Here is a 12,717-nt window from a genome sequence, read left to right as displayed (position 1 = left end):
TTCTTCTTAGTTGTGGTCTTCTTAGGCTGAACAGTTGTTCGTATGGAATTGAGGATATTGAATTTTATGGTCTTTGGCTCAAGATAAAGCAGAACCAGTGTTCACCAACAAGTGTAGGACCCATTATCAAGTCACACTCACTTATGTTATACCTAACATATTGTGAAATTATTTGTTATGCATGATAGTTAGGATCCCAACGAGCTGTATCACAAATCATTAACTCTTGGTAAAAGCACAAATTGAAATTGTCATGTCGTAATTAGTTTTTTAAAATAGTAAATTGCCTATACATACTTATTATTTTATATTCTACACTTGTCATTTTCCTATCCATGCTTGTCATAAATTGCCTAAGAAAAAACCTCACCATGAAGTTCGAATCAAATATACACCTCCTAACTTGTCCTTTTACTACCAGTTGCTCACCCACCACATCCTTACAAACCAATGACATGACCCTATTATTTACTCTGTTATTTCCTCCCAATGACCGTCAGGTAATGTTTTCATCAAACATTTGAATCAAAGGACTGACAATCATTCAAGTGAGTTAACATATAGGTTATGTTAATATTTGCTAACATAACAACATCACAAAAGCTGAGAATGATAATACATACTAGTTACCCTTATTACTACTTCGGCTGACAATGGTGAAAAAAATATCCTTGTCCTCCATAGGCCTCTTCAACCTCATTTATGCCATCAACTCTAACCAAGGAGACTTAATTTTGTTGAACCAAATCCTCGTAGATCTCCTTACTTGTTGTTGCTGCACAGCTTCAGCTACTGTCGTAGATTGCACTGTTATGGGGGTTTGATTCTCAAGAGGGTCAATATATTCAACAATTACCAATGGGAATACTGCCACGGTATGTCACCCTTCACATTATCACCTTCAACATTAGATGACACATTTATGGTAGAATTAGGCGTGGGTATGTCATTCTTCATTTCATCATTGTCCTTATTTTTACTCTTCCCTTCATCCATTTGATCAATATCCCCATTACCACTGCCTATATTGTCCCTGTTATCCTTCTCTTCACTCTGTCGATCATCCTTCGTTTTACTCATGTCACCACTCTTATCTCTATTGTCCTCTTCATCCTTGTTATTATTATCTCCTTCTTCACTATCTTCATCATCACTCCCTCTATCATCCTTCTCCTTCTCCTTCTCCTCACTAGTGTCATCATCACTCTCTTCATCATTCTTATTCTTCTCCTCGCTAGTCTCACTAGCATTCTACCTCTCTTTATCATTATCTTTAGAGTTGTTGACAGTTGATGCGACTGTCTTAACAAGAGCCTTTCCTTTTGACTTACCATTTTCCTCTCTTGAAACGTGCCCCTTCAATAGCTCCTCATCTATCATATCCATCAACTTCTTTTAGCTTTCATCTATCCTCTTTATTATTTGTGCACGCAACTGCTTTAGTTCTTGCATGAAAATGACATTTATCAAATAAATAACAAGATAACTATATGACATAATGACCTAACAATTGCAAATGACAAGTTGACTTTACCTTATCACAACTTAAGTATCATATATGATAAGTTAAGTTTATCAAATAACAACCTAAACTATAGCAAATGACAAGTTTACTTTACCCAATCACGACTTAAGTATCATATATAACAAGTGTTATCAAATAACAGCTTAAACTATAGAAAATGACAAGTTTACTTTACCCAATCACGACTTAAGTATCATATATAACAAGTGTTATCAAATAACAGCTTAAACTATAGAAAATGACAAGTTTACTTTACCCAATCACGACTTAAGTATCATATATAACAAGTGTTATCAAATAACAGCTTAAACTATAGCAAATGACAAGTTTACTTTACCCAATCACAACTTAAGTATCATATATAACAAGTTTATCAAATAGCAACTTAAACTATAGCAAATGACAAGTTCACTTTACTTAATCACAACTTAAGTATCATATCTAATAAGTTAAATTTATCAAACAACAGTTTAACTATTGCAAATAACAAGTTTAGTTTAGTAAATAAGAATATCACTTTACTAAAGATACCACATACCAGATCCAAAGAGTCAACACATATCCTCTCCTCTTTGCCAGACACAACTTTATTCCCTTTTTTTATATGCAAAATTCCTTTAACATTCTTCCTCTCCTTACTCACCATTTCTTTTATCTTCTCATATGTCAAGTATTGGATCGCACTAGTGGAGTCTCAGTCTATAGATTTGTTGAGGTTAAAATGCTCACACGAAAAAGTTGTAATACCACATATCATCAACATTAACATTATCCAAAAGCAAATATATGCAGCCACCACAGTGCTGCTCCCTTGCCCATCATTAGCTTGCCCATACAATTTCAGATAGTCAGCTCTCTGTTTCCACAGGTCCTCTATAATATATGTGGCCTAATCATACTTTCTAAAGTCATCCATTGTGCAATGCTTGACTCTTATCAGCTTGTTACTTACTTATGAGCCTAACAAGGGACATAGAAAAGTGCCTAGCATGTATAAGACAAACAAGAACTCAAATATGTGATCCTCTTCCTCAAAAATAATGTCTTTCAATATTAATTACTAAATGACACTCGATAATCATTCTTAAATTCTTATACATTGTATCATCCTTTAAAACCTTATCTGTGACCTTTTCCCCATCATGGCGTATTCCTTATGCTCCTATTTCCTTAGTTTTATTAATGAGTTGGTGGGTTATATGATCTGAACATAGTCACAATGAGATCACGAGAAGTCTATTCAGTCTAACCTTTAATGAGCTTTCAAAACCTATCCTCTCTACCCTGTCCCTTAAGTCATCATTATTATTCACAAAGTGTAGTAATTTTTTAAAACCCTTCATGGGCACTCAAGTTAAAAACGACGGTACATATTCCTTTTTCTTCTCATCTTCTACCTTTTTTGGCCTTGTTTTCTTCACCTTCTCCATATACCTCTTCCTCTATTCATCAGGCAAAGCTCTTCGAGCATTTGATACATCTTCTCTTTTTTGTTAGCCTTTGATATCATTGTCACCTAATATTGCTAGAAACTCCCTCTTGAATAGCAACCACCCATTGTGTGCCAGTTTCATTCCAGATGCTCCCTCAGGTGCCATCTCTTTTTCACAATGACAACTTATTAACTAACAACAACTCCATCAATACTAGTTTTTTCCAATCAAAAGCCTTCTTACTTAATAAGCACTAACTTCTTATTTCCTAATGTCAACTTGTTATTTTCTATACAAAAGTTGTATAATCCTCAAACCCAACTTGTTATTCCCAACTACTTATCATAATTGTTATTTCTAATCATAGACTTGTTATTTACAATTATGAACTTGTTATTTCAAATCATAAACTTCTCAAACTGTTATGCTCAACTTTGTTATTCAAACTTGTTGTTTCGTATTATAAACTTGTTATTTCCTATTATCAACTTGTCAATTCCACATAGCAATCTTGTTATTCCCAACTACTTAATAACTTGTTATTTACTATTATAAACTTGTTATTTCCTATTGATAACCTGTCAAAATTCCTACTGAATTAAGCTGATTTAACATTCTTTTATTGGGTTTATAAGTCAATTTTGCAGGAAACAAAGCCTGAGGAAAGTAAAGAATGGAGAAGGAGCTGAAAAGAAGTATCCGCCGCGGCCTTTGGAAGAATCCGCCGCGGCGGATAACACAGAGAGGGAAGACTGAGCCTCTGTGAAATCCGCCGCAGCGCCCTGCTGCATCCGCCGCGGCGCCTGAGCTACATTAGGAAGCAATCCATTCGGTGAAATCCGCCGCGGCCTAGTATCACGTGCGCCGCGGCGCCTGAGTGAAAATCCATTCTGTAATAGGCGCCGCGGCGCCTGAAGCAATCGCCGCGGCGCCTGGCCCCTCGCAGCTGTGCGTTTTACTTCCTAACTTAAAAAATTAGGGCTTATAGAGTGAGAGAAGGGGTTTTTCAGGGAGAGTTCGACTTTTGAAGCAATTTTGGAGGGTGGCTCTGCTAGGGTTTGGAGTTTTGAAGGCTTGGAACTTTTGGGCTTGAAGCTAGAAGAGATTCAAAGCTTATATCTTAAATTTTCTGGGTTTCCTTCTTCTTCCCTTCTTGTTTCTACTATGACTACTAGATATTCCTATAGTTGTAGTTCTTTACTTGCCATGTATAGCTAAATCCGTTTTTCTAGGGTTATTTTGATCTATTGTATGGATTGAGATTTGGGTTTTGCTATCTCTTTAGTGTTAATGATAATATTCAGTTGTTTTTACTTTGAGCTTAATGCTTCCTTTTGTCTGGCCATCATTTGGATTGATTGGTTGATTAGTTTAACTTGAGAAAGTTAGACTAATTCGTGAACTTAGGTAAAAACATGCTAGTCCAGAAATTTATTTGAGTGAATAGATGGTTTGTCGATTGATCAGAGATGTATTTGTTGACCTAGCATAGACTAAATGGGTTTTGGTTTTTAAAGAGAAACCTTTTCAAACAAAAGCAAGAGATTGCTGTGTTTTAATGGTGTTTGCAACATTTGGTTTTGACTTGAGAAAGCTTAATCAATTCTATAAACCCAGGCTAACTGAATTTATTGTGAAACACTATTTGAGAGGTAATTAATCCAGTTTCATGAAGTACTTTAGTGAAGAATAACCCTAGTCTATTAATTGTTTCAAGGTCGATTCGATTTTATACTGCTTTAAACCATTGTTTTCTTAACTTTCATTTCACAAACTCTTTTACAACAATTATTTCACTTAACCTAATCAAATACACAATTATGATTTTTCAACTCATCTAGCCTTAGTCTCTGAGGGAACGATACTTTTTATATTACTTGTGACCCGTCCACTTGCGGTCAAGTTATTTGGTGAACAAGTTTTTGGCGCCGTTGCCGGGGACTAACGGCTAGAGTTTTTGAGGTTGATTGTCCTTATTGTGTGCTTGGTTACGCTTAAGTTCCATTTAGCATTTGTAGTAATTATAGGTAGTAGCAGTAGTTTATTTTGTTCATTTCTCTTGATAAGTTTGATACTTTTGTTTTTGATTTGAATGTGCAGGTAACCCCTGACGCATGCAAGGAAGACTGGAAGTTATTGTGGAAGAAGTTACTGAAGAAGTATCCAGGTCGGGAGAAACTGAAAACACACCGGAGATTCAACAACAACCTCAGAATCAGAATCAGAAGAAAATATGGCGGAGGAAGATGAGAACGATGTGTACACCCTGGATGACTATTTGGATAAAGAAGGGCAGACTTTTCACTCAAGTATCCGGTTACCAGACATTCAAGCCAGGAATTTTGAAATCAAGCCTGTTATGATTCAACTACTGGGGATGATGGGCACTTTTGAAGGAAATTTTAAGGATGATCCGAATGAGCATTTGACCAAGTTCATAGAGGTTTGTGAGAACTTCAAACAAACTGGGGTTACTAAAGATGCACTGAGATTGAGATTGTTTCCCATGTCATTATCTCACAAGGCGAAAACATGGTTGAATTCTTTACCTGAACACTCCATTAAGACTTGGGATGAGCTTGTATCTAAGTTCAAGGCCAGATTTATTCCAAGGGGCAAACGTGCTACATTAAGGGGTGAGTTGCTTTCTTTTGAGCAGCATCCGGATGAGCTATTTTATGAGGCTTGGGAAAGATTTAAGGATATGTGGAGAAATTGTCCAAATCATGAGCAGAAGAAATATGTTCTAATGGAAGCTTTCTGGAATGGATTGAATGATCAGACAGTGACAATGCTGAATACCGCTTCAAACGGAGGAATCGGAAAGATGAAGGTAAATGAGCTATATGAACTGTATGAAGAGGTGGCATCTAGCACTATGCAACAATATAACAAAAGAAGGCAAAGTTCTGGGAGACATAAGGAGCCTAGTTCTTCATCATCAAGGGACATTGCATCGCAACTTGAAGCAATATCTAAAAGATTTGACAATCTGGAATTGCAGATTAAGAAAGGAAATACTGCAGGAGTTCATGCACTTCAGGCTCCGGGATACACTTGTGACCATTGTAATGAGGAACACCATTCTGATCAATGCCCATACACCTTGGAGACAGTCAATTATATGAATAATGCACAAAGAAGACCACAAGGGAACCCTTATTCTCAAACTTACAACCCAAATTTGAGAAATCATCCAAATTTCTCTTGGCGAAATGGGCCAAGTCTGAATCCCCCACAAATATTACCATCCGGTGCTAAACAAATGGGGCCTCCTAGTTTTCATGGTCAACCACAGCAAAATCAATTGCAACAGCAGCATCCTCAAAAGGAAGATTCCAAAATTGAGAAGATGTTTGCTCAATTATTGGCCAATCAAGAATCTGCAAGGGCTAAGAACAAGGCAACATTTTCTCTCCATGAAACTGCCATCAAGAATCTTGAGGTGCAAATGGGTCAACTGGCTTCACAAATGAATGTACTCACAAGAAGCAGCTTACCAAGTGATACCATTCCCAATCCAAAAAGGGATGGTAATGAAGAGTGCAAAGCGATCAATTTGAGAAGTGGAAAGCAGCTACCTGACATTCAGAGACCTAGTCAGACCGGCAAGGACACCATTAACAGTAAGGCGACTGATCTTGATACAAATGAGCTTGCAGAAGAAGGTGGTATAGTAGAAGAGGAAGAAACCAAGAAAAGGAAACAAACAGAAGAAAATCTCACTGATGTGGTTCGAGGAAAGAAAGTAGAGGGTGAAACGGTTGATGATAAAAAGAGGAAGACAACTCCTCCTCTTGCTACACAGATGCCGCCGCTTCCATTTCCTCAAAGGTTCAAGAAGAAAGATGAAGATGTCCAGTTCAAGAAATTTGTGGACATGTTTAAGCAATTACACATCAACATCCCGTTTGCTGAAGCATTAGAGCAGATGCCTAAGTATGCTAAGTTTCTTAAGGATGTTCTCTCCAAAAAGAAGAGATTTGGTGAATTTGAAACGGTGGCTTTGACTGAAGATTGTAGTGCTATCTTGCAGCGAAAACTCCCACCCAAACTGAGAGATCCAGGCAGCTTTTATATTCCTTGTAACATAGGCAAACACTTCAATGGAAAAGCCCTATGTGATTTGGGAGCAAGTGTTAACTTGATGCCTCTAGCTGTATTCAATCGATTAAACTTGGGTGATGCAAGGCCAACAACAGTTACATTGCTCTTTGCCGACAGAAGTATCTCATATCCAAAAGGGATTGTAGAAGATGTCTTGGTGAAGGTAGACAAATTCATATTCCCAGCTGATTTCATTGTGTTAGACTGTGAGGTAGATTGGAATATCCCCATTATTTTGGGATGGCCATTTTTAGCCACTGCAAGAACCCTCATTGACGTAGAAAAGGGTGAGATCACCATGCGAGTAAATGATGAGAAGGTGATATTCAACATGAATCAAGCCTTGAAGTTTCCAGATGATTCTGCTCACTGTAATTGTATTGATGTGATTGATTCCACGGTGCAAGAGGAGCTGATTAACTCTTTGACCAAAGACCCATTAGAAGCAGTGTTGATTGGAGAAACAAGTAGTATTGATGGCAAGGTTGAAGCTTATGCAGAAATGATGAGTATTGAAGCGTTTCCGTATCGAAAAGCTAAGACTTTTGAGCCTCTAGATGTGACTAGTGCTTTGAGCTCTCCTCTAAAGCCTTCTGTGGATGAACCGCCGGTATTGGAGTTGAAGACTTTACCATCACATCTCAAGTATGCCTACTTGGGTAATTCTACCACTTTACCTGTGATTGTTTCTTCTAAGTTGTCCACGTTGCAAGAAGAGAAACTGTTAAGGGTCTTGAGACACCACAAGAAAGCTATTGGGTGGTCCATAGCTGACATCAAAGGGATCAGCCCTTCTATTTGTATGCACAAGATTTTATTAGAGGATAGTCACATACCTTCTATTGAGCATCAAAGGAGATTAAACCCAGTTATGAAAGAGGTAGTCAAGAAAGAGATCCTTAAATGGCTTTCTGCTGGAATAGTCTACCCTATTTCTGATAGTTCATGGGTGAGCCCAGTTCAATGCGTCCCTAAAAAAGGCGGTATAACTGTAGTGGCTAACACCCAAAATGAGCTAGTTCCAACTCGTACTGTGACAGGGTGGAGAATTTGCATGGATTATCGAAAGTTAAATACAGCAACCAGAAAAGACCATTTCCCGCTGCCATTTATTGATCAGATGTTGGATAAACTTGCTGGGCAAGAATTCTTTTGTTTCTTGGATGGGTATTCAGGATACAACCAAATTGTAATAGCCCCAGAAGATCAAGAGAAAACAACCTTTACTTGTCCATATGGCACATTTGCTTTCAAAAGAATGCCATTTGGTCTTTGCAATGCTCCAGCAACATTTCAAAGATGCATGATGGCCATCTTTGCTGACATGATTGAGAAAACAATTGAAGTGTTCATGGATGACTTCTCTGTTTTTGGAGATTCTTTTGATTGTTGTTTAGATAATTTGGCGGCTGTTTTGCAAAGATGTGAAGAAACTAATTTGGTTCTGAATTGGGAAAAATGTCACTTCATGGTGCAAGAGGGCATTGTCCTTGGTCATCGAGTATCCAAACAAGGCCTAGAAGTTGACAAGGCAAAGATATCTGTTATTGAGCAATTGCCTCCACCAACAAGTGTTAAGGGTATTAGAAGTTTCTTGGGTCATGCGGGATTCTACCGTCGGTTCATTAAAGATTTCTCTAAGATCACTAAGCCTTTGTGCAATTTGTTGGAGAAAGATAGGGAGTTCAAGTTTGATGACACTTGTATGAACTCTTTTGAGGAATTAAAGAAGAAGCTCACCTCAGCACCCATTTTAGTGGCACCTAATTGGGAGCTACCCTTCATTATTATGGCAGATGCTAGTGATTTTGCCGTTGGAGTAGTTCTAGGACAAAAAGTAGATAAGGTCTTCCATCCCATCTACTATGCTAGTAAAACGTTGGATGATGCCCAACTTAACTACACTACTACTGAGAAAGAATTGCTTGCAGTGGTGTTTGCTTGTGAGAAATTCCGGTCTTATATTGTGGGCACCAAAGTGACTATCTATACGGACCACTCGGCCCTAAAGTATCTGTTTACGAAGAAAGATTCCAAGGCACGCCTAATTCGATGGGTCCTTTTGCTTCAAGAATTTGATTTGGAAATTGTTGATAGGAAAGGCACTGAGAACCAAGTGGCCGATCATCTATCTCGATTAAGTAATGAAGCTCAACATGATCATTGTCAAGAGATCAATGCAGCTTTTCCTGATGAATGCTTGTTCTTTGTGGATAACTCAACTACTCCATGGTATGCAGATCTGGTTAATTATCTGGTTTGTGGAACTCTGCCACTAGACCTTAACTCTCATCAAAAGAGGAAATTTCTTCACGATGCAAAGTTGTACTTCTGGGAAGAACCTTATTTGTTCAAGAGATGTGCCGATCAGATGATAAGAAGATGTGTTCCGGAGGTTGAGCAGCAAGATATTCTAGAGTGTTGCCACTCTTCAGCTTATGGTGGACATTTTAGAGGAGAGAAAACGGCTGCCAAAGTCCTTCAAAGTGGTTTTTATTGGCCTTCACTATTCAAAGATGCATATGCCTTTGTGATTTGATGTGATCAATGTCAACGAGTGGGAAACATATCAAGAAGGAATGAAATGCCTCTGAATAATATTCTGGAAGTTGAACTCTTTGATGTTTGGGGAATTGACTTCATGGGCCCGTTTCCAAAGTCTCTAAATCAAGAGTACATTCTGGTTGCTGTGGATTATGTCTTGAAATGGGTTGAAGCTACTGCATGTGTATCCAGTGATGCTAAAACGGTGATCAAATTCTTAAAGAAAAACATCTTCACGAGATTTGGAGCACCTCGGGCTATTATTAGTGATGGTGGCTCTCACTTTTGCAATCATCAATTTCAAGCTCTGATGAAGAAATATGGTGTAAAGCACAGGGTAACTTTGGCTTATCATCCTCAATCAAATGGCCAAGCAGAAATATCCAACCGAGAGATCAAAAGCATTCTTGAGAAGGTAGTAGGTGCAACAAGAAAAGATTGGTCATTAAAACTGGATGATGCTCTTTGGGCCTACAGGACAGCATATAAAACTCCGATTGGGATGTCTCCCTATCGGTTGGTGTTTGGAAAAGCATGTCATTTGCCTGTAGAATTGGAACATGGAGCTTATTGGGCCATAAAAAAGCTCAACTTTGACTTTCAAGCTGTTGGTGCAAAAAGGCTCCTACAACTGAATGAGTTAGAGGAATTTCGCCTTAATGCCTATGAAAGTGCAAGGCTCTATAAAGAACGGACCAAGAAGTATCATGATCAGAAAATTATTCCCAAGATCTTTGAAGCAGGGCAAAAGGTGTTACTTCATAATTCCAAATTGAGACTATTTCCGGGCAAACTCAAATCACGTTGGTCAGGGCCATTTACTGTGGTACAAGCTGCCAACCATGGTGCAGTGGAGCTGGAAAATGAAAAAGGTGAAAGATTTCATGCCAATGGCCAACGTTTGAAGCATTATTGGGGTGGAAAGGTGGATCGTCAAGTTTCCACGATCTACTTTGCTGAACAATCATAACAAAGCTGAAGAGTCAGGCTGAAGACTATAAACCAAGCGCTACTTGGGAGGCAACCCAAGCTCTAAACTTGCCTTTGATGTGTTTCTTTTATTTCAGTTGTGTTTTAGTAGATTTATGTTTGATCTTTGTTTTTGTAGGCCTCTTGGTTTATTCCTCAAACTTTGGAGCTCGGCAGGAGTGGTTGATTTCTAATTAGCGCAACCAGGGAAGTGCACCTAACTTCAATCTCTAGCAGTGGACATTGACCTTGTTTGGTTTGAACTTATGATAAATTGAGACTTGTGGGTTTTGCTTTTATGTGGTTATTTGTCTTGTGTTTGTTTTTATGCTTATGCTTGTGCTTAGTCTTGTTTTATTATGTGTAGGGTTCTTGATTGTGGTAGGTCCGGTTTGTGTTTGTTAATTTTTCTTTGTATGCTTTCTCTGTGTGAGGCGCCGCGGCGTGTTTGATGAGACGCCGCGGCGCCTAGTCTTCTTCTGAGTGCCTGTTCTGTATTAGGCGCCGCGGCCCCTGAGTTAATCCGCCGCGGCGCCTTAGTCCTAAGTTGAATGTCTGTCTCGGTAAAAACCGCCGCGGCTCCCTGATTAATCCGCCGCGGCGCCCTGCTTTGCCCAGCTGCAGCAATTCTGTGAAAGGCGTCGCGGCTCTTTTCATAATCCGCCGCGGCGCCTTCTCGCACTTCCAGATTTGTGTTCCCCGTTTTAGCCTTGTTCATTTGTCTCAATACCCACTTTACCCAGATGTATCTGACCGGTTTTGAAGGTAAGTTCATTGATTTAATTTTAAAAAACCTAACCCTTTGGTCTTTTCACTCCCAAGCCCAATTTCAAGCACCACCCCTTTTCATATTAGATACCCCCGTCGGTTCCTCCTCTCCCTATCATATTCGAAATACTCTTTCCTTCCAGCTCAGAATTTTCTCTCCCTCTCCCGTCGCCTCGCCGTCTTCCGTCGCCCATCAGGCTCGCGTCGCCGGTCGCCGGTTGCCGAGCTTCTCCGTCTTCCACCGCCAGTCAGTGTCTCTACCGCTGCCGCCCTCATTTCTCCCCTCACCGTCGGCCTTCCTCTTTCCTCTCCTTTAGTCGACCGAATAGGTACTCTTTCTTACTCTTTTGTTTATTTTAATTTCTTCTAGTCTAGTTTAGATGGAGATGGGTAGTGTTAGGGTTGAGCTTTGTGGTTAGATGAATTTTTGAACTCTAGATGGTAGCATTTTGATTATCTGAAGTTACATTGTGGTTAGGTGATAATTGCTTATTGCCCAACTATCTGTAAACATTTTGATGAAAATGTGATACATGTGAAATTGAGTGATCATAACTTGGACCTGATTTGAGAAAAGGATATGCTTGTCTAAATTTTCAATAACACCGGTTCATTACCCAAGTTATGTTGTTCTATTTCACTTGTAGCTGATTTGGAAATGTTATTCTGATCTAGTGAAATTAGTTTCAATTGGTAGCTACTGATGGTTATCTGATTTTGAAATCACTAGATATAGAAGAATCTTTGTAAACTTGTTTTGAATTGGAGGTAGTTTATAATTCAGGTTGAGAAAGGGATTAATGGTGAGATTGTGGTCTAGCTCCTTGATTTAAGTTTGGGGGATAGTTTTTCTTTATTTTTAGGTTAGTTTTCTTCTTTTTCTTTGTTTTTGTGCTTAGTTTGTGTGTGGTGTGCTTTGTTTGTGTCCTCTTAGCAGGTAACAATCCAATGGCCCCCAGGAAGAAAGCCCGTGCCACCTCCCCTGATCCTCCAATTAAAGAGCTCATTGAGAAAAGAGGGTTGCATTTCGAAAGAGAATTCCCGTGCAAAAATAAATTCGGGTTCTATAAAAAAGCAAGGAAGCTTCGTCTCCTCAATTTGATTGGTCCCAAAGGTGAGGGGAATGAGAAGTTGGTCAGAAAATTCTATGTGAGGGTGGCTACAAACTTGAGTAATGAGCTGTTTATAAGGTGCAAGCGTTTCCTCATTACTCCAGTGAGCATTAGGAATCACTATAAGCTTCCCGAGGTGGACAAGTGCCAATATCAGTATTATCTCAACCATCAGAAGGAGATTCCCCTCGATGCCATCTCAGCAACACTCACCGATTCTAAGGAGATGTGGGTGCGGCCTAAGAGAGGCCAAGCATAT

At 39.0% G+C, this 12,717-nt stretch overlaps 2 protein-coding genes across 2 annotated transcripts; one reads left to right on the top strand and one right to left on the bottom strand.

The window, feature by feature from the left end:
• Positions 1 to 852: 852 nt before the first annotated feature.
• Positions 853 to 2,171, bottom strand: LOC114758756 (prostatic spermine-binding protein-like). Its single transcript, XM_028947843.1, has 2 exons — positions 2,064 to 2,171; positions 853 to 1,251 (listed from the first exon to the last, which is right to left on the bottom strand). Exons 1-2 carry the CDS (start codon positions 2,169 to 2,171, stop codon positions 853 to 855), a joined length of 507 nt encoding a protein of 168 aa, XP_028803676.1.
• Positions 2,172 to 5,191: 3,020 nt separating this feature from the next.
• Positions 5,192 to 10,765, top strand: LOC114758755 (uncharacterized). The gene is made up of 4 exons (XM_028947842.1): positions 5,192 to 6,985; positions 7,898 to 9,460; positions 9,941 to 10,546; positions 10,718 to 10,765. Exons 1-4 carry the CDS (start codon positions 5,192 to 5,194, stop codon positions 10,763 to 10,765), a joined length of 4,011 nt encoding a protein of 1,336 aa, XP_028803675.1.
• The last annotated feature ends 1,952 nt before the right edge of the window (positions 10,766 to 12,717 follow it).

Source organism: Neltuma alba, unplaced genomic scaffold (genome assembly GCF_004799145.2).
Source record: "Neltuma alba isolate B1F8T4 unplaced genomic scaffold, ASM479914v2 tig00010746_pilon, whole genome shotgun sequence".
Classification (NCBI taxonomy): Eukaryota; Viridiplantae; Streptophyta; class Magnoliopsida; order Fabales; family Fabaceae; genus Neltuma; species Neltuma alba.
The sequence above is the reverse complement of the archived record's forward strand: the minus strand, read 5'-3'. Positions and strand labels throughout refer to the sequence as shown.